The sequence below is a fragment of the Gobius niger genome, assembly GCF_951799975.1.
Source record: "Gobius niger genome assembly, chromosome: 21".
Lineage (NCBI taxonomy): Eukaryota > Metazoa > Chordata > Actinopteri > Gobiiformes > Gobiidae > Gobius > Gobius niger.
Genome location: NC_136872.1, coordinates 18,173,756 through 18,200,396, shown reverse-complemented (window position 1 = coordinate 18,200,396; position 26,641 = coordinate 18,173,756). Strand labels below are relative to the sequence as shown.

General features: G+C 41.7%; 1 protein-coding gene across 1 annotated transcript; it reads left to right on the top strand.

Annotated features, from left to right (window-relative positions):
• Window positions 1-289: 289 nt before the first annotated feature.
• Window positions 290-26,641, top strand: LOC306980559 (adenylate cyclase type 2). The gene is made up of 26 exons (XM_079579993.1): window positions 290-871; window positions 2,359-2,475; window positions 4,018-4,215; window positions 5,338-5,499; window positions 7,163-7,312; window positions 9,065-9,228; window positions 9,303-9,414; window positions 9,512-9,639; window positions 11,150-11,308; window positions 12,306-12,465; window positions 12,594-12,776; window positions 13,989-14,023; window positions 14,106-14,159; window positions 14,244-14,307; window positions 14,382-14,479; window positions 15,839-15,923; window positions 16,453-16,590; window positions 16,722-16,799; window positions 19,199-19,377; window positions 21,744-21,828; window positions 23,141-23,299; window positions 24,428-24,574; window positions 24,661-24,762; window positions 24,835-24,952; window positions 26,120-26,244; window positions 26,401-26,641. Exons 1-26 carry the CDS (start codon window positions 320-322, stop codon window positions 26,533-26,535), a joined length of 3,687 nt encoding a protein of 1,228 aa, XP_079436119.1. The 5' UTR covers window positions 290-319; the 3' UTR covers window positions 26,536-26,641.

The following is a 26,641-nucleotide window of genomic DNA, read 5'->3' as shown; positions in this document are numbered from 1 at the left end:
TTTATATTTTGTAGTTGTGTAATAATATTGTGTTTTCTTCTCTGTTTTACAGCAAACCTCCACTGCTCTGCCGGGACAACCCCATCATCACCATCTTCATGGGACTACAGCCATAAATCAATCCATTCTGAAGATATTTTTATTTCTATTATCTATTTATTAACTTTTTTTTTTGAAGAGGAGCTGGACTCTTTCTACTGAGCTTATTTATTTACCTCTTTGTGTGAAATGTTTGGAAATGTTAGTGTCTTTTGTCCGTTCCTTGTGGAAAACAGTTTAGACGATTGAAGTGGAAAGGGACGCCGCAAATATTTTTGCAATGCCAGATGAGTCTAAAAGTCCCGAGGGAGGGAGCCAGGTGTCTCTTGCGCCCGATATTGTGGTCATGTCCGATAAGGCGAAAGGAAATGAGTTCGAACTTCAAGATTTGGACAAAAACGCAGCAAAACACAGCGGCGATCTTGACGAGTCGCAAGTTTCGGTGGAGATCGGTGCCGCCGCCGAGTCAAGCAAAGCAGAAACTGTCGTCACACTGGATAAAAACGGACCGGTCACTTCGAAGAATGACTTTTCGAGCAATCTTTCAGGTTCCAAATCGAGTCTGGAAAGCAAAGACATCAGCTTTGTCAACGACTTTGGGGACAAGGAGCAGCAAGAGAACAGTAGGAAGGCTTCCACGTCGAACTCTGTGCACTTTAGTGACGCCATGATGGACAGCGGCGATGAGAAAGCGGATGATTCGATGCGCTTTGGGGCGGTGAGGCCCAGCATAGACAGCGTGGATGTTCGGTGGTCGGAAGATGGAGATGACGACGGGAGAAGCATTCTGTCGAGGAGGAGCGTGGCCGAGGGAGTCTGCTGCTGTTACCAGGTAAAGCTGAGCACACACCAGATTTTGTCTTCCCGAGTCTTGACTATATGGAGACAGTCGTGTTCGAATCGTGCCTCAGGGTGTGGAGGGTTCACGACTTTCGAATCGTGTTATGTGGGCGGTGGAAAGACATGTTTTGAGTTTTAAGGCCCATTTTGGACACACAGGAGAAGCGTGGGTGATTTTACTGACCCAGAGTGACACACGAGAAAACAGTGGCCAATAACAGAGCAGAATACACACAGAAAATACCATAACTATATAGATAGATGGATAGATAGATAGATAGTTGGATGGATGGATGGATGGATGGATGGATGGATGGATGGATGGATGGTTGGATGGATGGATGGATGGATGGATGGATGGTTAGATAGATAGATAGATAGATAGATAGATAGATAGATAGATAGATAGATAGATAGATAGATAGATAGATAGATAGATAGATAGATAGATAGATAGATAGATAGATAGATAGATAGATACTTTATTATTGGGACCTACATCCAGATAAAGGACATTTCACACAGACATGATAAACAGCTCTTCGGGACCCCCCTCCTCGAAGCAGAAGAATCATTACTGAAATAGAACAGACATAAAGAGAGGGAGGGTGGGGTCGGCAGTTTCAAAACAAACTGAGATGACGAGGCTCATGGGTAATTAGAGGCGTGGTTAGGTGAAAGCAAGAGTGGTTGGTGTGCAAAGTGTTATAGGTTGAGGCGTGGTCTTGCTCCCGAACCTAGTCACTAAATATTGACTTGAATAGTTTCAGGATGGGCAAATGAACAAATAAGTTCCTCAACAATCTGACCTTATTAAAGTGTGACACACGAGGCCGCCGCCCTGATGGTAACAGCACATATTTATGCCTGTCACGATAACAAATTTGAAGTTCGATATATTGAGGCAGGAGAGTATCGCGACAAATGATATTATTGACTCAACGATACTAGATACTCTAGTCATCTCTCAGGCATAAAATGTTTGTTTTATTATGTTTGAAAAAATGAGAAAATCTCCGTCAGGTAAAAGACCTCAGTGATTATGGCTTTTATATGTTATTATTACATCCATATCGTGGTTATAATGCTTAGCCCAAACACAAATGTACATAATGGTCACAGAGGAAAACATACTGCACAAAACAGTGTCCACCTGGATGTAACCAAGCAAAAAGGTAAATTCTGGACTCTTTAGTGGCTGATCCATGTGTGAAATAAGGTCTCATGCTCCCTGAACCTCTCTTTAACAATTTGAGCCCGATGAATCCCAGCATTGTCACTTTTGAACTGGGCCTGTGTTATCAGGAAAGAAAAAGACCCATTGATGGAATAACCTGGCCATTCAGTGTATCAGGTATCAGCTGACCTCTGTCTTTAGGCGCATAACGCTGCTGAACACGCAGTAATTAAACAATAGGCAGCTCTTAACTGTTTTTGACCTGACATTTAGCTTTATGGATTACCTGGCTTCTGTTTCAGGCCTTGCACAGAGGATGCCTTCGCTGCGTGGAGGAGACGCCCGCCATGTTGTCCGGCCTCGTGCTGTCTCTGGCCTTCTGCGTGGCCATTATAGTCCTCATAGCCACCACGGGACGGGTAAGATGCTGAACACAATGATTTTGTATTGACGATGCACTGGCACTGTGGAAAATTAGCTAAAAGTTTCACCAAAAATATGGTCAGAGTCACAATAGCCACAACAAGATCATTTTCCAAAAATAAATCAAACTGCTGTTGTCTTTGAAGTGTTTTAAATGATCACACAGGCCTCACAGCTCCATAAAAATAGGTTGAACAAAAAAGCATATAGAAAATATACCTATTTAAAGCAGTAATAAGTAACTTGTTTACCTTAATAAATCCTTTCCGTAGTCCCTCTGGGGGTAATACAAGTGTTAATGGGGGGATTGGGGGGTCTTTCATCTCCCCCTGGTGAAAACCACACTTGCAACCTTCCCTGCTGTGGGTCGGAGGTGCAATACACACTAATTGAATCACGAAGAAGAAGCTAACAGGCTAGCGGGCAAAGCTAACTCCGGGCTAGCACCACTTAAACAGTATTTACAGCCAAGTTTGAGTGAAAAAAATATCTCCATTGTGTATTTGGATGTACAATATCCCTCTCTCCCTTTGTCTTTTCTGTCAACGTAATATTTACTCTCAGGGACAATTAATGAGTAAAAAACGCAACAGGCTACGACACCTGCAGTGGCGCTTATGGCCTCTAGGGGCAAGAGTTATTTTGTACTGCTTTAACTCGATTAAACATTTTTATCGAGTCCCACCACTAATTATAATAACATTATAGATGCTAAGTTTAGATTCAGTCGACTACATGTATATGGAATTTTAGTCGACTTAAAGCAATTGAAGAGATTTGAAATTAAATGACATTTACAAGAAACTTTTAGATTGGGATAAAGGCCAAACTGGAGAATATGTGCTCGGTTCAGAGTAAACATCTTACTCTGAAGACTTTTCACTGCCTTAGTGTAATACTCTTTCACCAGGCAAAGGATTATTTATTACTTTTACTGCAGAAATTCTAGGTAAATTAGTTTCCAATTAATCAACATTGATCCAAAGTCATGGCCTCAGTGTTTTCCTGTATAAAGATCATTAAAACCCACACACATCTCACTCTCTCTCCACTAAATATAACTAAAACCAACATTTTAGTCTGTGCTCATGTCCCTAAAGGATTTTCTCTCTTGTGTGCAGTGAGATTAAAGTTCATTCATTCAATGTTTTTCCATTGTTTACACACTTTTTACCCTGTTAAGTTTTAGTGATATGATAAATCAGTGCTATGATTATAATTGTACGTTTTAATGAAATGGAAACTTTGCATCGTCATCATTGGGATGGTCAAGCACGTGCGACTTGACTCACTCTATTAAAACAGTCGCAGAACGAGCCCAAAGGTCACATGACTCATTTTTAACAACACCTTCTCTGTCTACATGTAATTACTGACAATTCTTCTCATATTCGACTCTTTTCAGGGCTTTTTTTCCTTTGTCATATCACATTCTAGTTACTTAGGGATGATGACTTTGGGACGTTTAATGAGAACACTTGGATTAGGCGCATATTTACCTAGTTGGTGTGTTTATTTTGCTCTTTTTTCTTCCACAGAAAATCCCGCGACACGTTGGCGCCCTGGTGATAGTGTGTGTAGTCCTCTGCCTGAGCACCCTGCTGCTCGTGTGCCTGCCCTGGCTGGCCACAGTGAGGCGCTGTGGGGGAGCCCTGGCCCTGTTCGTTTGGGGGACCCTCTACATCACCGCCATAGTCTTCATTTTCGACAAAGGGCCTGTGACTGCCTGGGAACAGGTGAGGGGAAGTCAAAATTATGGATAATATCACAGTGATCAGCAACAGGCGGCCCGCGGGTCAAATAAGGCCCACCAGAGCTCTCATTTGTCCCTTTCGGCCAGTGTTTCCCAACCAGGGGTACTTGGAATTATTTCAGATTCAATAAAGTTAATTTTAGCCTCTTACCCTCCTCTTTAACCGAACGCATTGTTGTTGCATCTTTGTCACATTTTTGAAGTGTTTTTGTCACGTTTTCTTCTTTTTTCGCCACTTTTTCATTGCTATTTGTGGCTTTTTTGTTGCGTTTTCATCCCCTGCTTTATTATTGTTGCTTTTCTGGCATGTTTTCACTCTTTTGTTGTCCTAGTTTTGTAGTTGGGGCTTTTTTGCTACATTATTGTTGCTTTTGCAGCACATTTTAGCGTTTTTTGTCACTTTTGTGGCTTTTTCATCACTTTTCAGTGTGTGTGTTTTCTTGTGTCGTTTTCGTCGCTATTTTGAAGCTTTTACATTTGGTTAATGTCAAGCTGGATAAAATGTGCTCGGTTAAGTTGGGGGTTAAGAGGTTAAATAGTAGAATTTAAATAATAAGAATAATCGGTAATCAGGTGGCCAAGGTAAGTTTGCTTGGGGCCCATTTTCTTCATCGTCAAAACTAGCGGCTGGATTTCTCAAGTCAAATTGTACATCATATAAAAATATGAAGGACATTTGAACCAAATTGACAGTCAATCTTCCCCAGGTATTTGATCTCAGATTTGCGTACTAATCATTTTCAAATGTATCTTAAAGGGCCTAGATGCAAGTTAGCCATGTTATACTCACTACTGCCACCTCAGGTCATACATGTAACTGCACCTTCTATTTTAAGCTTGTGCATGACGGCAATTTGGACCCGAAGTGACACCTTTTTGAGTGACAGTGCAGTTGAGTGACAGTTGTGGTGAACAGGTCTGGGCTCATTCTACACATTAGGACATTGTTGGAACATGTAGAGGGTGGAAAATGCATAATTGTAGCATTTTTAAACTCTGTATAGTCCCTTTAATGAAAAAAGCTTTCATTATCTTCTCCTTAAAGGGTATATAATATTACTCAGTGTGGCTTTAGCTTCATATTTTGAGCCTTTCTGTTCCGCAGGTGGCGTTTTTCCTCTTCTTGTCCGTGAGCGTGTACACAGTGCTGCCTCTGTCCATGGCCTGGGCTCTGATGGTGGGAATAGGCACCAGCGTCTCCCACATCATCATCATCAGCGTTTATGTCCCACTGACGACCCCCGACACCCCTGACCTCGCCGTACAGGTACCCCATAGCCTTTACGTCCTCGTAGGAAAGTTTATTCTCTTGTCCTCTACTGTGTTTTGAAGTTTGAAGTCACCACAGATCATTTGAATATACTGTAATTGTGATATCTATAGTGTTGTTGTCTTCCAGAGAAACCTTGCTGTCCATCATTTGCATCCAAAAGGGCTCAGTGTGTGAATGCACTACAGTATTTTAGGCGTTGCGGGCTTTGCATATGAAAATGATTTGCGTTAAGCACAGGACGTCAACGCAGTTTGGCTGATTATACTGTATATACCTTCTCTGAAATCCATGTGATTCTTGTAAAATCCGAATCAGAAAACAGGTTCACAAACTAGGAATGTTTCTCGGTACAATCGCTCAACATGAAACATAAAACATGTAACACATAATTCAGATGAAAATAAACTATGAAGCTTTGAGGGCATGCATGAAGAAGATTATAATAAATAAAAAATATGATAAAGACGACGACAATTTGACACAGAACAACAGCGTTCATGAGTCTGATGGCGGAGGAGAAAAAATGTTCAAGTGGTGGGATTTATGAGTCTGGATGGACCGTAGCCTCCTGCCTGAGGGGAGAGGGGTGAATAGTCCGTGTCCAGGGTGAGAAGGGTCAGCTGTGATTCGACCCACACGCCTCCGGGTCCTGGAGGTGAACAGGTCCTGGAGAGATGGGAGCTCACAGCCAATCACCCTCTCAGCAATGAGGGTGATGCTTGTCCCAGTCTGTAGTGCCAGGGAACCACACGGTGATGGAGGAGGTGATTATGGAGTCGATGATGGCCGTGTAGAACTGCTCCAGCATCTTGGTCGGCAGCTTAAAGGAACAGGCTACCATTTTTCCATACTGAGATATGTTCTTACCAGAACTTAGATGAGTTGATGCGTACCTGTCTGATATAGAAGATATAGAAGATATATAGAAGATATTGTTAGCATTTGGCCTCTCCCAGTATATTGCTATAGCTCCAAACGGGGGAGAAGTTGGAAGCTGCCACACTCTTCCACGGGCACAAAGACCAGACTATTGCGTATAAACTTGTCTAAGCTCAGGTAAGAACATATCTCAGTATGGGAAAAATGGCGGCCTCTTCCTTTAAGTTTCCTCAGCTGCCGCAGGAAGAACATCCTCTGCTGGGCCTTCTTGATGAGGGAGCTGATGGTTGGCTCCCATTTGAGGTCCTGGGTGATGGTGAAGGAGTCCACAATGGAGATGGGGGTGGGAGAGTCCGTCAGGGCGAGGGGGGACGGTGGGGCTGTGTCTTTCCTGAAGTCCACGATCATCTCCACTGTCTTCAGCTCCAGGTTACTGCACCAGGACGCAAATTGATCAGTTTAACGGACTCGTGACTGGAGGTGCAGCAGTTTGTGTACAGGGAGAAGCAAATATTAACGCCTCTGGAAATGTGTTGTATCTGGAGTTTCCAGACATAATTTGTAGATATTTCTCCAAAAGGTTTTATAGTGGCTTATCGTGGCTTACATTAAAACCTGTTGATGTAATTTCTCATCTGTAACTTCATGTCTTTTGGAGATCAATTCATCTTCCTCTTCTCACTCTCCTTTGTGGTGCCGTGTGATGTCCCTTCCTTTAAGTCTTTCCCTCATTCGTTTGATCAAAGCCCCTTTAATTGAACGTTTTAATTTCTCTCAGCTGATCGCCAACGCTGTGCTGCTCCTGTGCGTGAACTGCATCGGAGGATTCCATTTGTGGATGACGGAGCACGACCTCCGAAAGTCCAACCACAATCGAGAAAAGTTCAGCGTCATCCGGACCAAGAAGGAAGTCCAGAAACACCAACAGGTAAGAAACACAAGCTGCAAATCTGTCTTTCCCTCTATTTCAATGATTTATTACAATAGTGAACAAATCGACGCCCTGCAGTCGCCTTAACTGCGGTGACCTTTACTTTCTACAGTTGTAACATTCTCTGGGTCTTGTTTTGAGTTTGCTTCGTCGCCCTGAGCCTCAAATGGAAATCGTTAGATGTAATTGCGCTGATTAAGGCCGGTCTCTGTGGACACTCATTGCCTGGTTACTGTGAGCTCAGCCGACCGCGAGGCCAGTAGATTAATCATTCACCGCTGGAGCCGAGCAGCGACTGAACAGTGACCAAAGCGATGGACAAGAGCCGCTCCATCCAGGCAACTCCACAAACAGATGAAACGCGGGTAAACAGCAATGTGGATGAGCAAAGGGCTCAGCTCTCCTGAGTTCTTGTCCGTAGAATAGACAGATATATTGGAATCTACGGAATACACAGATGGAAGATTTGCCAGTAAATACACAATAATATATATAAAAAGGGTGGCCAGTAAACCAAAACATACATAACATCGCAACCCCCACTTAAACCGAGCGAATTTTCTCCAGTTCAGTTTTACCTTTGTCATCACTTTCTTTTTGTCACTTTTTCCAAGAATCTTCAAGATTTGGTGGAACGGGTGAAAATGTGCTCGGTTCAGGTGGGGGTTAAGAGGTTAAACAAAAACACTTGCATAACAAAAAGAACAATCAATACAACGGTATTGTTCAAAAAGGAGAGGGAAGAAGATTAAAACGTATTAAAGCAGTACTAAGTAACTCATGCCCCTAGAGGCCATAAACGCCACTGCAGGTGTCGTATGTTGCGTTTTTTTTACTCAATAATTGTCCGTGAGAGTAAATACTACGCTGACAGAAAAGACAAAGGGAGAGAGGGATATTGTACATCCAATTACACAATGGAGATCATTTTTTTCACTCAAACTTGGCTGTAAATACTGTGTAAGTGGCGATAGCCCGCACTTAGCTTTGCCCGTTAGCCTGTTAGCTTCTTCATGATTCCATTAGTGTGTATTGCGCCTCCAACCCAGTGCAGGGAAAGTTGCAAGTGTGGTTTTCTGGCCAGAGACACCAGGGGGAGATGAAAGACAATAACTCCAGTATTTAACTTTTAAAATCTACATTAGTTTAAACTAATGGAGATTTACAAAGGTAAAATACTGGAGTTATTGTTCACATTAAAACATTTGGACACCACAGTGAGTTAAATGTATTTACCTGTAGTGACTCAACACCTAACGGAGCTGTTCCACGGCTTTTTTGTACTGTTTTTAGCTAATGATAGTCTATGGAAAATGTATGCGTATCTCCATGGTAACAGTGGATTTTCCATGATGGATGGATGGATGGATGGATGGATGGATGGATGGATGGATGGATGGATGGATGGATGGATGGATGGATGGATGGATGGATGGATGGATGGATGGATGGATGGATGGATGGATGGATGGATGGATAGATAGATAGATAGATAGATAGATAGATAGATAGATAGATAGATAGATAGATAGATAGATAGATAGATAGATAGATAGATAGATAGATAGATAGATAGATAGATAGATAGATAGATAGATAGATAGTGGTGCATTTCAGTAATTTCAGTACATTTTATAAACCACTAAGAGCTGCATACTCTGCTTTTCACAGAGAAATATAGAAAATATTGTTTTTTTTTTATTTTTTTGTTTTTTTTATAAGTTTTTGTGTGTGTTTGTGTGTTGCCAGGAGTGCCTTCTCCTGTCGGTGCTGCCTCGGTATCTGGCCAAGGAGCTGAAGGCCGAAGTGATCAGCCGTTTGTCCAAACCAGAGTCTCGACCGAGGCCCAGCTCAGAGGACAGACAAAACTCGCTCTTCCACAGTCTCTACATCAAACAGCACAAGGACGTCAGGTACGGCTCTGCGACTGATGGAAAATGAATCTAAATCTATCACATCTACCTAATATCTACTGTATCTGTTCCAGCATCCTGTATGCTGATATTGTGGGCTTCACTAAACTGGCCAGCACCTGCACGCCGGAGGAGCTGGTGGCCGTGCTCAACAAACTGTTCGGACGGTTTGACGACATCGCAAAGGTCAGTCCGTGCTAAAAGTAGTTTTAATTCCATTTCCTACATCGACTATAATGTATTACACATGATTTTCTGACTCCTTTCCTGTTGTTATTTCCAGAAAAACGGCTGCCTTCGTATTAAAATCCTGGGCGACTGTTACTACTGCGTGTCCGGTTTGCCCGACCCGATCCCAACTCATGCCAAAAACTGTGTCCAGATGGGGCTGGACATGGTCACCGCCATCGGGTCAGTTCTAAATCCGAGGATCACTAAAAAACAAACACACATAATCAGTGGTTAACGTGGACTTTGGGAGCTGATGGAACTCGTAACGCTAGATTAGGCCGATACATGAAGGGCTGTGTATAGATAAAAACTAACAAAGGTTTTTTAAATAAGTTTTAAAGGGGCTAGATGCAAGTTAGCCATTGTATACTCACTACTGCCACCTCAGGTCATACGTGTAACTGCAGCTTCTATATTGAGCTCGTGCATGACGGCACTTCGGACCCGAATTAACACCTTTTTGAGTGCAGGATTTTAGAGACAGTTGTGGTGAACATGGCTGGGCTTAGGCAACCTTAGGACAATGTTGAAACATGTAGGGGGAGGAATTTTTTTTAAACTCTGTATAGTCCCTTTCAACCATTTGACAGAATTACACTTCTTCTTGCTTGAGATATTCCTCCAGGAAATGTTTAATATTTCAGATCAAATGTAGTGCAATCTGTATGGAAGATTTTTTTTTGCCCCCAAAATGTGAATTTTAAATGTCAGTCACTGATAATTCACTTCCTTTTTTTCAAGGGTTTTAAATTGACCTTTTAAATATTCACTGTATTATTAACACATCCAATCAAACAGTCTAAATTCAGTGTTAAAATTTGCAATAAAAAATTCAAATGCATAAATTCACCCTTAAAATATCCATTGTAAAAAATGAAAAAAAATCAACAAATTAAAAGCGTCAAATGCAGTGTGGCCCCTCTGTGGTGGGGCCCCTCACCCTCTGTTGCCCATGTCAGCTCCGCCCCTGTCCCTGCTCTGTCTGTGAGCTACACCTGCACTGAGCAGTGAGGAGTAAACACAAGCTCCAGACAACTCTAAAGACTAAACTTAATCCAGGATTCAGAGGATCAGATCAGAGGAAATTCTGAGTGAAAAAGGCCGACATTGCGCCCGCCGTAACCACTCCCTGTTTTATCGCCTTTTCTCTTCATTATGCTTCTTAAATCAATCTCTAAAACCGAAAATATGAGGCAGATTGTTGTGAAATACAGTTGGGAAGAGTCGACTCCGTTTATGGATACGTTTACGTCCGTAGAATTCATGATTTCATGATAAATGCTGCGCACGTAATGATAATAATGCTACATTCATACTGTACATATTTGAATATCAGTTTCTGCTACTTCCTCATTGTGTCATTTTAATTTCAGTCCTGCACAGATGCAAATCAGGGAAGCAAGCGTCATGGTTTTCTGTGTTAGAATTCAGTCAGATGTGTCCACGTTGACGTTTCTGTTTGTCTTTTGTTCCTTAGAGGTTAAACAGATCCTGGAGCAGTAGGAGAGGAGACATGTTTGTAGAGGTCTAAACCACAAAGTCAGTGGGTTTTAAAACAAGACCCAGGAAAAACAATGGCTGCCTTTGCCTTTTTTCAACCAAGTTTCGATTCTCGTTAGTCTTTCACTTCTACCCTGTATTGTTTTTCTTTCTCCTGCCTAACTATTGATTCTCTGTGTTTCCCGTGCAGAAAACTGCGCGAGGCGACCGGCGTGGAGATAAACATGCGGGTCGGGGTGCACACGGGAAACGTCCTCTCCGGAGTCATCGGGCTGCAGAAGTGGCAGTACGACGTCTGGTCACATGACGTCACTTTGGCCAATCACATGGAGTCGGGGGGCCTTCCCGGGTGAGCGCTTCTCCCATATCGATAATCAGGACGTTTTGTGACCCAACATGGGAATTTGACATTGTGTTTATTTAGATACTTTAGATTTGGAGGTTCTCCTACAAAGCAGAAAGGACAGAGAGCTACGAACACTTTCAGGATAGTTGAGTAACTGTGGTCCTTAGGCAGAGTCACCCTGGATTCTTAGCATGTTACTTGATAGGTTAAAATGACTCAGATTAACCTCTTAACCCCCACCTGAACGGAGCACATTTTCTCCAGTTTGGCTTTACCCAAATCTAAAAGCTTCTACCAAAAAAGCATCAAAAGTGACCAAAAATAGTGATAAAAGCAACAAAAAAGCCACAAAGAAACAACAAAAGAGCGTCGAAAAGCAACAAAAACACACAAATAAAAGCAGTGAAAAAACAACAAAAATGCTTTCAAAATGTGACAGCGAAGCGGCAACAACGCAACAAAAAAGTTATGTTGGTCTCAGCTTTCAAATGAGGCTGTAAACTTTTAGATTCAGGTAATGCTGAACTGGAGAAAATACACCTGGTAAGTTCAAACAGTAAAATCTGCCAATGAAATAAGTAACTTTCGCAAATTTCAAGTGCGTTGCAATGTTTGTTTGTTTTCTTAAAGGGACTATACGGAGTTTAAAAATGTTAAAACTACGTAATTTTCCTCCCCCTACATGTGTAGAATGAGCCCAGAGCTGTTCACCACAACTGCCTCTAAAATCCTGCACTGTCACTCAGAAAGTTGTTAACGTCATACACGAGCTTAATATAGACGCTGCAGTTACATGAATAACCTGAGGTGGCAGTAGTGAGTATAAAATGACCAACTTGCATCTAGCCCCTTTAATCTTAGTAGCAAAAACGCATTCATTTTTTTTTACTTAGCTGCTCAAATGAACCATCAACGTGTTCATAGTTCAATCATTCAGAGAACTTAGAGAAAATCATCTGTATTTGTGACTTGATAAACCAAATGTGTATTTTTGTCTCAGTCGGGTCCACATCACAGAGGAGACGCTGAAGCATTTGGACGGGTCGTATTTGGTGGAGACGGGGGACGGGGCGAGTCGAGACCCTCTTCTTGAGGGCAGGAAGACGTACCTCGTGATCGACCCCAAGAAACCGCAGAACGGCCCCTGCAGGAACAGACTGGTAAATACACAAATACTGAAGTCATAGCCTTTGTTTTCCTGTAAACCTTTTTGACTATTGCTCCGTACTTAAAATGTGCGGCTTCTTCTATTGGCACTGACTTCTTGAAATCCGGTTTGTTTCCTCAGGGCGCTCATTTGTCCGCGGAGGGGGACGGGCAGAGGCAGCGGGCGTCGGTGCGCATGTCCCAGTACCTCCAGTCGTGGGACACCATTCACCCGTTCGCCCACCTCAGCCACCCCAACGGCAAGACGCCCAAAAAGCACCTGATCCGGAGACACATGGGGCTCAACCACTCGCACCTTTCTCAGGTAAGAGGATCGGTGAAGACCAGGAATCAGCAGCCAGGACTCGCTAGAAAGTATCTGGAATAAGTGCTCAGTATAAGTATTACAAGTATTAACCTCTTAACCCCCCACCTTCACATTTTCTCCAGTTCTAAAAGCTTCTCGACTGGAGAGCAACAGTGTAACGCCTCATTTAATAATAATAATAAGGACTTGTATTGCACTTTACAAGCCTGTATTACCAAGTTTGTCATCATTATTCATTCACTCCATACTGGTAAGCTACTGTTGTAGCCACAGCTGCCCTGGGGTAGACTGACTGAAATGAGGCAACCGGTCTGTGCCAACAGCCCCTCCGATCACCACCAACCACTCACTCACTACATTCACCCTCCTGGTGTTACCAAACGGTCTCCCATCCAAATACCGACCAGGCCCTTCCCTGCTTAGCTTCCAAGGTCTGACGGGATTGGGCAGAGAAAAGGCGGTTTGGCATTTCAAAAAGCTAAGACCTGTTTTTATGTGTTTTGTCATTTTTTGTCTATTTTTATTTATATGTTTTGGTTGCTTTTTGGTGTTTTTTGTATTTTTTTGCATATTTTTGTCATTTTTCCATCACTGACTTGTTTTCATTTTATATCTCCCTATTTTGAAGCTTTTTTCCTCCTTTTTTCCATTGCTTTTTTGTCATGTTTTCATTGCTTTATTTCCTCGCATTTTGTTGCTTTTTCTTTCTTTTTTTCGACGCTTTTTTGTTGCGTTGAAATCCCTCGAAATGCAGTAAAATGCCTCCTTTGTAAACTAAGACCTTGTAGTTACTGAAAATATGTAAGTGGTTAAAGTAGTATTTCCACTATACTTTTTCTTAGTTTATAGAGCCACTTCTAACGCTCTGAGTCACTGACAGAGCAGCTCGTTCCTCTGTTTGATGAGACGTTTGCAAATCTTAAGTGTTGATCTTTTTTTAAGCAGTTGTGACATTAAAATATAGTATTTGGGCATTAAAAAGCATTACATTTGACTCACTTCTGCCTGTTTAAACCGTGAAGTAGTAGCTGTATGTATTAGGGCCCCATCATGCTTCAATTACACCATCTCACATTTGTCGCCTTTAGTTCAACACATTGTATATATTGTATAGTTTAGTGCTCGTTTCATAACGCTGCAGTTTAATGACTTATTTACTCTGAATGTACATTGTTCCGTTTGCTTTAATTAAGTCTGTGTTTGCTTCAGGACAAAACCTCGTATCAGAACAACTCCTCGGGATGGTGAGTTTCAGAGCACACAATATATTAAACACACACACAGAGTTTACTATCTGCATTTATATGGTTTTATGCTTTTTCTCAGGCTGGTTGTGGATAATCCTGTCCGGGGGTCATTGGACACGATCGACTCTGCGGGGTCAGTGCTTTATGTCATAGAAATGAAATATAAAGATGATTAAAGATGCCCTGTCCATAATGCATTCATGATTTTGTCTTTCAGGTGGAGAAAGAAGAAGCTCAACTGTTTGACTTTGCTCTTCAATGACTTAACTCTGGAGAAAAAGGTTAATTCTTTTCTGCAACTACTACAAAAGAGTGTTCCTGACTCGTGGATTTGTAAAGTTTCCTCTTGTTTCAGTTCCGGTTCTCGCAGATGACGGGTTTGCACAAGTCGATGAGCGTCCTGGCGCTGGTCTTCGTGACTCTGTTCACGGTGCAGATGCTCGTCTCGGCAAAGTGAGCGTTTTTTTTTTTCTTTTCTCCCTTCCACACGTCGCCCACATCGCACTCATCTGAGCTACTTTCCCTGACAGCAGAGAAGACACGGCCGTTTTTGGTTTTACACGATCATTGGTTTAGAGCAGGGAGGGGAGGGGGAAACCTTTTCACATTAAGGGTCAAATCAGTGTTTATAAAGTACTATATAGTGACATACATTCTAGCGCTCATACAACACTGAGGTAGGACTGATAGTATGATACATGTCAGCCTCCCCCCAAATTTTTGTCTCATCTGACCAAAGCTCCTTCTTCCACATGGAGCTGTGTCCTCCATGTGACTTCTAGAAAACTTCTTATGGCCTCCTTTCAATAATGGCTTTCTTCTTGCCACTCGTTCATGAAGGCCAGATTTGTGTAGAGCAGTGGTTCTCAACCTGATAATTTTGCTAAAGTATACATATTTTCTTTAGCATATAATCTAATATTTTATTGTAGCATGTGTTTGCTATTTTACCAGAGTGCCATTATTTGTTTGCAGTTTGATGAATTTTATTTCAGCCATTTGTTTATTTTTTTTTTAAGATTTATGGTATTTCTCACGGTGTGACCCGGGCGAGGGGTCACGAACCCCTTTACCTGTTATAATGGGGGTCGCGGAGCCAAAAGGTTGAGAACCACTGGTGTAGAGGACGACTTATAGTTGTCCCATGTGCAGATTCCCCCAGCTCAGCAGCAGGACTTCACAACTCCTCCAGAGTTATCATGGAGCACTTGGTTGCATTTCTTACCAGTGCTCTCCTTGTTCCTAATAATGGATTGAACAGTTGCTCCGGGAGATGTTCAAATCTTGGGAAATCTTTGTATAACTTAACGCTGCTTTAAACTCCTCCACAGCTTTATCCCTGACCTCTCTGGTGCTCCTTGGCCTTCATGATGTTGTTTAGTGACCAATACACTCCGACCACAGCTCTGAGGCCCTCACAGAACAGCTGTAATTATATTGAGAGTAGATTACACACAGGTGCCTCTATTTAATGGTTAGGCCAACGTGTGAACATTCTGCCGTCATTAGGAATGTTATAAAGGCAATTTAATGCACTCAGAAAATGCTGTATGATACTTATGCACGCCCCACTTTTCACTTTTCTATTTTTTGAAAATAACAGAATCATGTATCATTTTGCTTTCACTTCACAGTTGTCTGTTTGCTTGTGTGTGAACGTTCAGTAAAGAAATCCAAATAAAATCTTTATGTTTAGGGTTGTAAACATGACAAAATGTGCAAAAGTTCAAGGTGTATGAATACTTACGAGAGGCACTGTAGCGACAAATGAACTCAGTGAATAGATTTACTTACATTGCTGTTGTCTTTTAGGAACTTCGAGATGGCGGTTTCTTATGGAGTCACGTTCCCGGTGTTGATCTTACTGCTGTCCATCACATTCACAGGATATTTAGAGGTACATGAAGCCACTTGTATTTATTACTCATCATGTCCTGTAGGGGGGCACTTAATCTCATAAACTTTTACTGTACAAATCATGTAGTGTAGAAACTTTCATTTGTCCTGAACAGACTGCTCATATTTTCTTCATTTTGTATTATTGTTTTTTTTTACAATTTTTTCCTCAATTTTTCACCCCATTATTTCACATGTTTTACAATATTTTGCCCATATTTACTCCATTTTGTGTTTTTTTTATTTATTTTTTTTACACATTTTTACTTTTTTTCCCCACATTTCCTGACATCAAAAATAAACTCAATATTGTAAATTTGGCCATTGCCATATTATCTTATAGACTATATATTGCCAGCTCTGCTACATCCACTCACTCACACACCACATTTATACTTTTAAGTGTCTTGCCCAAGGACACGACAGTAAGTCAAGGCAAGTTCATCTGTAGAGCTCGACTGTGAATTACAAAGTCTGAGCCACTCTTGCCTCACATCTCTGTTCATATTTCACGTCTCTGTACGTGACAGAAATGGCGGACGAAGATGCCGGGCGGTCTCCAGTGGGTCTCTGGTTTGTCTCGTGGCGTTTCGTCTCGAGCGGCTCTGCGTCTGTTCATCGTGGTCCTGTGTCTCCTCATGACGCTGCTCATGGCCGTTCTCAACTACGTGAGTCCCATTTCTATTATTCGGGCATTTCTTGTTTATGTTTCCGCTGATTTATAAATAAATATCGCGGTATCCATGTGTTTAATCCTGTTGTTTGTTCTCCGTCTGAATGATGTTGTGGTTCCTTCCAGTTCTTCCTCCCAGGAAAGAACTGCAGCTCCATCACCAACGCCACGGAGCTGCAGGGGCTGCACCTCCACACCGGGCCTGTGAGTTTATTCTACACTTTTAACAAACCAGGGATTATTTTGTCGACTTCAGGGCCTATCGGAGACAGAACTTGGACTGACGGCATTTATGCAAAGGGCCTTTCTCACTGGCCTAGAGACTAGTCCCGCAGATCTCTCTGAGACGTCCTCTGTAGAAAAGGCGAGTCTCCAGGTGAAAACAAACAGGTTTGATTTCAGCAGAGTCTCCGAGAGGTCTCAGAGAGGTCTCTGCCTTGTCAAGCAGCTGTAGTTGTAGGAGTAGTAGTAGTTTACTTTCTTTAGTCATTATGAACATTTAGATCGTAGGTCAGATGTTTTCCAAAGATCTTATACATTGTACAATAAGAAAAACATGTACATTAAAGGGACTATAGTCTAAAATGTTAAAATGTGTTTTCCTCCCCCTACATGTTCCAGCATTGTCATAATTTGTAGAATATAGACCTGTTCACCACAACTGCCTCTAAAATCCTGCACTGTCACTCAAAAAGTTGTTACTAGAAGGTGCAGTTACACATGCTGTATGTATAGTATAAAATGGCCAACTTGCATCGATCCCCTTTAAGAATTTAACAGCTAAATGGTGCCTGACCGAAAGGGGTTGAGGCTGAAGTCAAGATTGAAGTGAAGATTAGGGATGAGTTTGTATCCCCACCAACATTTCAATTTAGTGGCTTCCTCTTTCATTGTTTGAAATGAAAAAATCAGGTATAGGGCCTTTAATTAAATGTTGACATTATTTTAGTCAGAGTCATAATTTTGTTGACTAAAATTACACTTAAACTGAATTACAACCAGAGACTGAAGATGATGAAAATATCCAGACATTTTCACAGGGTTAAAAAGTATTAAAAGTCCTAAAAAATTTGATTCAAACTGGCATTAAATGTAAATTACCTTTGAAAATGTTGTTTTTCTTTTTTTCCTTAGAGACAGAACCCACTCAATGGCATTGCTCAACTATTTTTCAAAAACATAAAAGCTCTGATCTAAAACAAAAAAAAATGTTCCTGCTCAAAAGTTGCCCATTGTGTCAAATTTAGTTTGTAATATCAAAATTCCCCTCAATCCTATTGGATGTTTTGATTTTTTGCATTTGTGGCATTAAAAATATAGTATTAAAGGAATACGCCACCGTTTTTACATACTGAGATATGTTCTTACCTTAGCTTTGACGAGTTCTTTAGGACCTGTCTGATCTTCACCCGTGCCTTCAGTCACGTAAACACAGCGCAGACGGCGTTAGCATTTAGCCTCTCCCCCTCTCCTCTAAAGCTCCAAAACAGCGCAGTAATCTTCACTTTACTGTGCAGATTTCGAACTACTCCTGGTATTATTACGCCTTACATTATAGTTCCCCCTTTTATCCGCTTAGAAAATCCACATTGTTTAATTTTGTGTAATTATACTTTGTAGTGGAACACTTCATGTAACCATATTTAAATAGGGAAAACGTGGAAGAGCTTGGTAGCTTCTATCTTGACCTGTTTTGGAGCTATAGAGGAGAGAGGGAGAGGCTAAATGCTAACGCCGTCTGCGCTGTGTTTACGTGACTGAAGGCACGGGTGAAGATCAGACAGGTCCTAAAGAACTCGTCAAAGCTCAGGTAAGAACATATCTCAGTATGTAAAAACGGTGGCCTATTCCTTTAAGCCATTAAAATGCATTACAATTTACTTGCTGTGTCCTGTAGAAACCCTGTATCTTTGCCTACTAAAGCTAAGAAGAAAAAAAGGAACTAAAAACATCTGAACTTCAATGACACAGTTTGAATAAAGCCTCATTATTTAAATTCACTTCAATTGAACTTTTCTGAAGCTCCATAAAGCTGCAATATGAAAATCTATGAAAATGTATAATTGTGAAGTGGACTTGATTCATTTCAGATTTACTAAACATGAAGCATTGATTAAAACCATTTGACATTTTCTTCAAAAGACCCGCTGCCTCTTTGTAGTACTTTGTTTATGCAGGCGATTGTGGGACCAAAAGAGACCACTCTGCGCCGTCTGAAGTGTATTTTGAACTATTTTTAGCTTTCGTAATTCAGGGAGGATTACCAATGTTAAAATGCTCAGCCTGATGCAGGATAATAAACATGTTTATTCTCTCAAAGGCATGAAAATCCCCTGTGAAGAAGCAATAAACAATTTAAACTGAACGAAATGCTTTGAAAATGGAAATGATTTGTTCTTATTGCTTCCTGTTTGCAATGTATTAAATCAAACCCACATATTCACTTTGGGAAAACTTAGATTCATAGCTGAGCAAAGATTCTTTCCCCCAGCTTTGTTTTGCTCAGGGTTTGTTCCATTGTTTCCCGGTTGTTATATTCCCGGCCTGTTGCGACATGTTTCTGTGTGATTTTGAGCGGCCTGCTTTTCTCTCCGTTCCCGCAGTATTACCTGTACTGCTGCCTGCTGGCCATGCTGGGGGTGGTGGTGTTCGTGAAGACCTGTTTGTCGGTGAAGGTGCTGCTGCTGACGTTGGCCGTGGTGGTTTATCTCGCCCTTTTCCTCCACGTTTACGCCTGGAGATACGACTGCCTCGTTCGGCTGCTCTACGACGACATTTACAAGTGAGTTTGGTTTAAAAACGACCAAAATACAGTAAAACGTTGAATTTAAAGGGATATTTCAGGATTTTTGACATAGGGCCTCATTTCCTAGTTATCCAGAGTGTTGCTGATTTATGGAGATATTTTTTCTTGTAATTCATGCAGTTCCTTTATTTGAAGGGTTTCGTGGCGCTAGGCTAACGCAAGGCTAGTGCATTTCTATGGTATCAGCTAGCCTGCATTAAAAACAGTCTGACCCGCTCCACAGTGCACCTGAGGCAAATCACTTATAACCCCAGACTAACCATATAAATGTCTGTGTAACTTATATTTGAGCAGTATCAGCTTCGTGGTTGTATAAGCTATGCAGCGGCGGTGTGATCTGCTGGAAAATAGTCCCTCAAAATGCGATCATTCATGTGATGCAAGGTCAGTTATATTCCAAAAATTATTCTATCGACACAGACATTTATATGGTTAGTCTGGCGTTATAAGTGATTTGCCTCAGGTGCTCTGTGGAGGGAGGGGGTCAGACTGTTTTTAATGCAGTGTAGCTGATACCATAGAAATGCACTAGCCTAGCGCCACGAAACTCTTCAAATAAAGGAACTGCATGAATTACAAAAAAAAATATCTCCAGAAATCAGCAACAATCTGGATAACTAGGAAATGAGGCCCTATGTCAAAAATCCTGAAATATCCCTTTAAGTCATTTATCATTATTTTGCTAAAAACGGTGCATGTTCATGAACTACATAGATTGTTGCTGTTCTGCATTCTCTCTCACAAATACATACAGCATGAATAGGTTGCCTTCCTGAATGTGGTGAAGGGGTTTGAGAACCTGAATGATCCTGGAGGTCTGTTGTGGAGGCTTCGTGCCACTGGTCCGAGGTGACGGGTCAGACAAAGAGCAGTTCAGAAGCCCCTTATGAGAGACCAACAGGCCCGGTTAGAACCATGAGGCCGTCCTCCCATGGACCCACCACCTGCAGGAGGAGCCATGGGGGCTGGTGCAATGTGATCTGGGCAGCTCCAACAGTTGCCCCCACGACCCGGCAACGGAAAAGTGGAAGAAAATTGATGGATGGATGAATAGGTTGCGTTCACTTGACATCACAACATTCTAAAAAGCCTATAGTTTAACATTGCGGTAACTGAAAATAATAATGCAGATTTCTAGTCTTAAAGGGGCTAGTTGCAAGTTAGCTATTTTATACTCGCTACTGCCACCTCAGGTCGTAAGTGTTACCTGCGGTTTCTATATTGAGCTCGTGCATGACGGCAATTCGGACCCGATTTAACACCTTTTTGAGTGACAGTGCAGGATTTTAGAGGCAGTTTTGGTGAACAGGTCTGAGCTCATTCTACACATTCGGACATTGTTTGAACATGTAGGGGGAGGAAAATACATAATTTTAACATTTTTAAACTCTGTATAGTTCTTTTAAACCCTATTTGCACTGGATTAGAATTACCTGGGGACCTCAGGAAAAAAGTAAATATTACTGACGTCTTTAGAGTTTCTAGTCCAGTGCGAATCTGCCATGTCAGTCATTTGGAAGGTAAAAATTCCCCTGATTTTTACAACTCCTAGGTCCCCAGGTGAGTCTTGTCCCGTGCGAATAGGGCTTTAGTTGTTGCTAGTTTCTCTTTAATCCTTGGTTGGTGCCAATTCACATGGAACAAAAACTACCACAAAGTCCAAAGTCATCTCTTCCAGCACATATGAACTACGGTCTAATTATTTCCTGATAAAGGCGTCCAAAAGTGGTGACGATATTCAAAAACATGAGCGTGATGTTGGCCAGAGGAAACGACTTTCAGCCATAAAAATAATGTGACATGTTTGTGAGTCAAAAAAGGACCAGGGAAAACAGGGAAATGTTTCTCTCGTTTCTCGTTTTCTGAAATAAAATTCTAAAACATGAGCACAACCTACTGGTTTGAGAACAAGATACTATATGTAATAAATTATCCAAACGCTACGATAAAACACCTGTAAGAACTTCTCAAACACGTGTTGCTAAAACGTCCACCTCATTACCCAAAGCGCCTCGGCCCCACAGCACATCACACCTGCCCCACATCCATCCATTCATCGTCTTCTGGCGTCACTCCGGGTTCAGGTTTTCAGTTTCACGTCTTTCTCTCTCGCGTCCAGATTGTAGCTTTTTGCGTGAAGTCTCAGGTGACCATCATTTATTCAGGAGGGCAGAGGAGGCCGAGGGGCACGCGCCACTTCAACTAAGAGCGTGCTTCTGTTTAGGAAGTAGAACAAAACAAAGGACATCTCACTGAAGAACTTTGAACTCCCCTCTTTGAGCCTTGTGTTGTAGTGTTGTTTCCTAAATGTCTTAAAGGAATTTGTGATTGTTTCTTTTTAGGCCTGGAGTCCTGAAAGACCCGCAGATCATGTCCGGAGTTTGGCTCGTCATTTTCTATGTGGTTTGCCTCATTTTGGCCCGACAAGTGAGTGAACCCAAGATGCACTAAAGCCACCATGAAATATTTGACCTTGAGAGCACACACAGGGAAAACCAGGGGTAAAAAGGGTGTAAAACAGAACTAAACTGGATTACATTATGTGCAAAACAAAACAAGAAAAACACCGCACCTCAGACCTGGCTGTAGCTTTTCTGGGAGCGGGGCCGTCTCCAGCTCGTCTCCATGGACTTGTCTACTAAAAGCAGCCGAATATGAGAATTTAATAGGTTTTGTCCTCATCCAACCGCCACCTTAACTTGGTGGAGGGGTTTGAGCGCCTGAATGATCCTGGAGCTCTGTTGAGGGGGCTTTGTGTCCCTGGTAGGGTCTCCCAGGGCAAACAGGTCCTAGGTGACGGGTCAGACAAAGAGCAGTTCAGAAGCCCCTTATGAGAGACCAACAGGCCCGGTTAATCGTGAGGCCGTCCTTCTGTGGACCCAGCACCTGCAGGAGGACCATAAGGGGGCTGTTGCAGTGTGATTTGCAGAAATGGCGTTTTGTCAATAGAAGCATGTTTTGTATTACAACAGTATAGTCCAAAATGTTAAGCAGTATAGTTTTATATTTTCTTGTATATTTCATTCAAATTGACATTGAAATATATACAACAAAACTGCTTAGTTTTTTCTCAATGCAGATTCAATGAACAGGAGCACAGAGAAGAGTAATCTAATCTCCTTTATGTCCATATTTACATTTTTATTTTCAAGTATTTACCTTTGATCTCTCATTAAAACCAGTAAAGGAAAAGGCCACCGTTCTTCCATACTGAGATATGTTCTTACCTGAGCTTAGACAAGTTGATGCGTACCTGTCTGGATCTATAGGAATATGCTGGGAGAGGCTACATGCTAACAACATCTTTGGTCATTTTTGCGTGACTGAGGGCACACACAAAGACCAGACAGGTACGTATCAACTCATCTAAGCTCAGGCAAGAACATATCTCAGTGTGGAAAAATGGTGGCCTGTTCCTTTAAAAGAAGTGTCACAAATGGAAGCTTTTTGCACGGCTCTTTGAAATGAACGGATCCCAAAGACTCGGCTCCCAGTAAAGAGCCATAAATCCCATCACTAAAAATTACAGATGAGCTTGAATACCGCCTAAAGAAGCTCAAGTCCCACAAGTTTGAGAACCACTGCAATTAACAGTTAACATGAAGCATTTTTTGTCAGAGATGATGCTTTTTACTGAAAGTTTCATAATTCTACGAGATAATAACCTCAAAAAGTAACAAGAGAGAGAGCTGTCATTATGATTGTTTGATTCTCTCTTCTTTCTTTCTCTCTGCTTTAGGATGAGCTGAGCTGCAGAGTGGACTTCCTGCTGGAACACTGCTTCAACCTGGAGCACGAGGAGATGGAGACGATGGAGAACGTCAACAAACTCCTGCTTGAAAATGTCCTCCCACAACATGTCGCCTCCGTCTTTATCGGCAAGAGCGTTAAAAACCAGGTAAGGCAGAAAACATTCAAGGCTTTTTTCACCGCCTATGTTTACAAAGGGTTCCCAAACTAACATTCAACGATGTGGGGCAATGGACGTGATTAGGGACGGGGAATATATTGTCTATGAGATAATATTGAAGTTGCTGCTTGGAAGATACAGTTGTGCTCAAAGGTTTATAAACCCTGGATGAATTTTAGAGTTTTGTGGAAGTTGTGGATGAGGTTAAAAAGCCTCCAGTTCCTATAAGTTCCTGGGCTGTTTTGTATGAACTGCAGGTTTGAGATTTCCCCACAGTGGTTCAATGATATTGAGGTCAGGAGACTGAGAGGGCACTAACTGGATCTTCACTTTTTATCTGCTGGAGCCACATCAGTGAAACACCTCCATATTTCACAGTACTATAACTAGTGTGATTTTTTGTTTTTGTTTAATGTTCATTGCACATTTACAATTATTTCTACTGTCAAGAAATGTGTCAAAAATGTGGGAAAATTGGGGGAGGAAAAAAAACAAGTGGAAAAATGGAAACATTTTGAAAGGTTTTTGAAAATGGAGGGAAAAATGGAAGAAAAATATGGCAAAATGTTTGAAAATATGGGGGAAATATGGGGAAAAAACAGGGGAAAAGGGAAGTTTTTGGAGAAGTGAAAAAAGGGGCAAATAATGAGAAACAGTATAAAAACAATGTCACAATTTTGTCGTCTGTTCAGGACAATTGTCTTTTTTGAGTGACAATGCAATATTGTCCATTTTATACTCACTACTGCCACCTCAGGTCATACTTGTAACTGCACTGACGGCACTTCAGACCCGAAGTAACAACTTTTTGAGTGACAGTGCAGGATTTTAGAGGCAGTTGTGGTGAACAGGTCTGAGCTCATTCTACACCTTAGGACATGGTTGGAACATGTAGGGGGAGGAAAATACATAATCTTAACATTTTTAAACTCCGTATAGTCCCTTCAACATAATATAAATTGCATATTTCTGATGGTTTGCAAAATATCGCTTCCTCATCACTATTGAGAAAATCCCCAACAGTATAGAGATATTCATTTCCATCAACATCGCCCTGCCCTAGATGTGACAGGTTGTTTTTAACTTCATTACAGCCTTTTCCTCTTCTTGTTGCAGGACCTGTACAGCCAATCGTACGACTGCGTGTGCGTGATGTTCGCCTCTGTGCCTCAGTTTAAGGAGTTTTACAACGAAAGCAGCGTCAACAAAGACGGGCTGGAGTGTCTGCGCTTTCTCAACGAAATCATCTCGGACTTTGACGAGGTACGAGGAAATCACTGCATCGATTTGTACATTAAATATTGTGTTTTGTCATTGTTTAGCACTAATGGTGTATGTTTTCTCCACAGTTGTTGTCCAAACCTAAGTTCAGTTCAGTGGAGAAGATTAAGACCATTGGGAGCACTTACATGGCGGCTGCCGGACTCACCCCGCCAGGAGAGGAGAGGAAGGTCAGTCATCCTGTGATATATTCAATGAAAGGTTTGTGTGCTGAATAACCTGGTGTATGGCGCCCTCTACAGGACAAATGTGAACTGTCATACGGACACGTGAGGTCCATGGTGGAGTTTGCCATCGCTCTGATGGCCAAACTGGAGGTCATCAACACACACTCGTTTCAAAGCTTCAAACTCAGAATAGGTGAGTGCTTTCATAGAGAACTGCGTCTTCTTCTGTGGCACTTTTCTACAATCCCCGCCTTAACCAAGCACTTTTTCTCCAGTTCTACCCAAATCTAAAAGCTTCTCGACTGGAGCTCAGACCTTGGACCTTCAAAACTTATCTAAGCTTCTTCCTTGTTCTTTGTTTTCACGTTTTAGTTGTTTTTTGTTGTGTTTTATCACGTTTCCCTTTTTTGCCACATTTTTGTCACGTATTCATTGCTTTTTTTGCCACATTTTTGTCACGTTTTCATTGCTTTTTTGTAACGTTCTGGCTATATTTTGTTTGTTTTTTTAGTTTAATGTAAGCCAGAAAAATGTGTGTCTAAAAAAGCAAGAAAACGTGATGAAAACAAAACCAAAAAGGACAAAAACGTGACAATCATAATGAGAAAGAAGCTTAATAAGTTTTGTAGGTCTTAAAACGAGTATATACTATAGTCTGTAAGCTCCAGTTGAGAAGCTTTTAGATTTGGATAAAGCCGATGCACTGGGTTAAGGCGGAGGTCAAGAGGTTGATATAATACATTGTAGTGACATCGTTAAAGCAATTTGAATCATGCTTTTTTAAATCTACTCATCCTATTGCCTATATTTGCTGCCGATATTTAATTACTGGCGTCTTCCATGTCAACAATAATGAACAAGGTCGGATTCATGCAGGGGCTTACAGGGGCTAAACCCAGGGGCCCAGCAGGTTGAGGGGCCCATGGGCTCCGTCAACATGTAAGGCTTAATCAAATGACTTTGTACCCGAGACTTAACCAGGTCTAAACCAGGAATAAACCGGGACTAAACCAAGACTAAACCAGTTCTAAAAAAGGTTTGCGCCATTATCATTGAGTTGACACTGGGAAAAAATATGTACCTATTGGTCTGTTAAAATGCATGAGAAGACACCAAATTGCATTCAAATAAAAAAAAAAAATCTCTGTGGGAGGACCCCCAGACCCCCCTTTTAAAAGAGTCCCCCAACCCAAATAAAAAACAACAACATTATTTTATCTTTTCATTGTAAAGAGAGAGAGAGAAATCTGACAGACAGACATACAGTATATGGGGGGCCATGAAAAAACGTTAGCCCCGGGGCCCATTTTACTTAAGTCCGGCCCTGATACTGAATAATGTATTTTTAATTTCCCTCCAGGTATAAACCACGGGCCGGTGATTGCAGGAGTGATCGGAGCTCACAAACCTCAGTACGACATTTGGGGGAACACTGTGAACGTGGCGAGTCGAATGGACAGCACCGGAGTCCTGGACAAGATACAGGTCAGGAAACATCTAAAATATAAGTGAATAGAGCAGATCCATCAGCAGCGAAAACCTACCAGAAACTCAAATCAATTATATACAAACCCTATAATCCCTGAGCGACTGTAGAACTGCCGCTTTATAATCTGAAGGTGTTTTATTTTACCTCTGTAGGTGACGGAGGAGACGCAGCAGATGGTGGAAAGCATCGGCTACAGCTGCACTTTACGCGGAGTCGTTAATGTGAAGGGAAAAGGGGAACTCACGACCTACTTCATCAACACGGACCACTCCAACTTCGGAATATGACTCTGGACACTGTGACACTTTCATTATTACCTGCCTTAAACCGGGATCCACTGCACGGTCACTACAACTACAGAATAACTTTACAACAACCGCTGCAACAACTCCT

What these genes read in the sequence shown, in the direction of transcription:
- LOC306980559 (XM_079579993.1), top strand. Translation starts at nt 320, where the DNA reads ATGCCAGATGAGTCTAAAAGTCCCGAGGGAGGGAGCCAGGTGTCTCTT. An exon ending in GAGTCGGGGGGCCTTCCCGG is followed by an intron (nt 11,309 to 12,305) that starts GTGAGCGCTTCT and finishes TTTTTGTCTCAG; the next exon opens with TCGGGTCCACATCACAGAGG. An exon ending in CAGAACAACTCCTCGGGATG is followed by an intron (nt 14,024 to 14,105) that starts GTGAGTTTCAGA and finishes GCTTTTTCTCAG; the next exon opens with GCTGGTTGTGGATAATCCTG.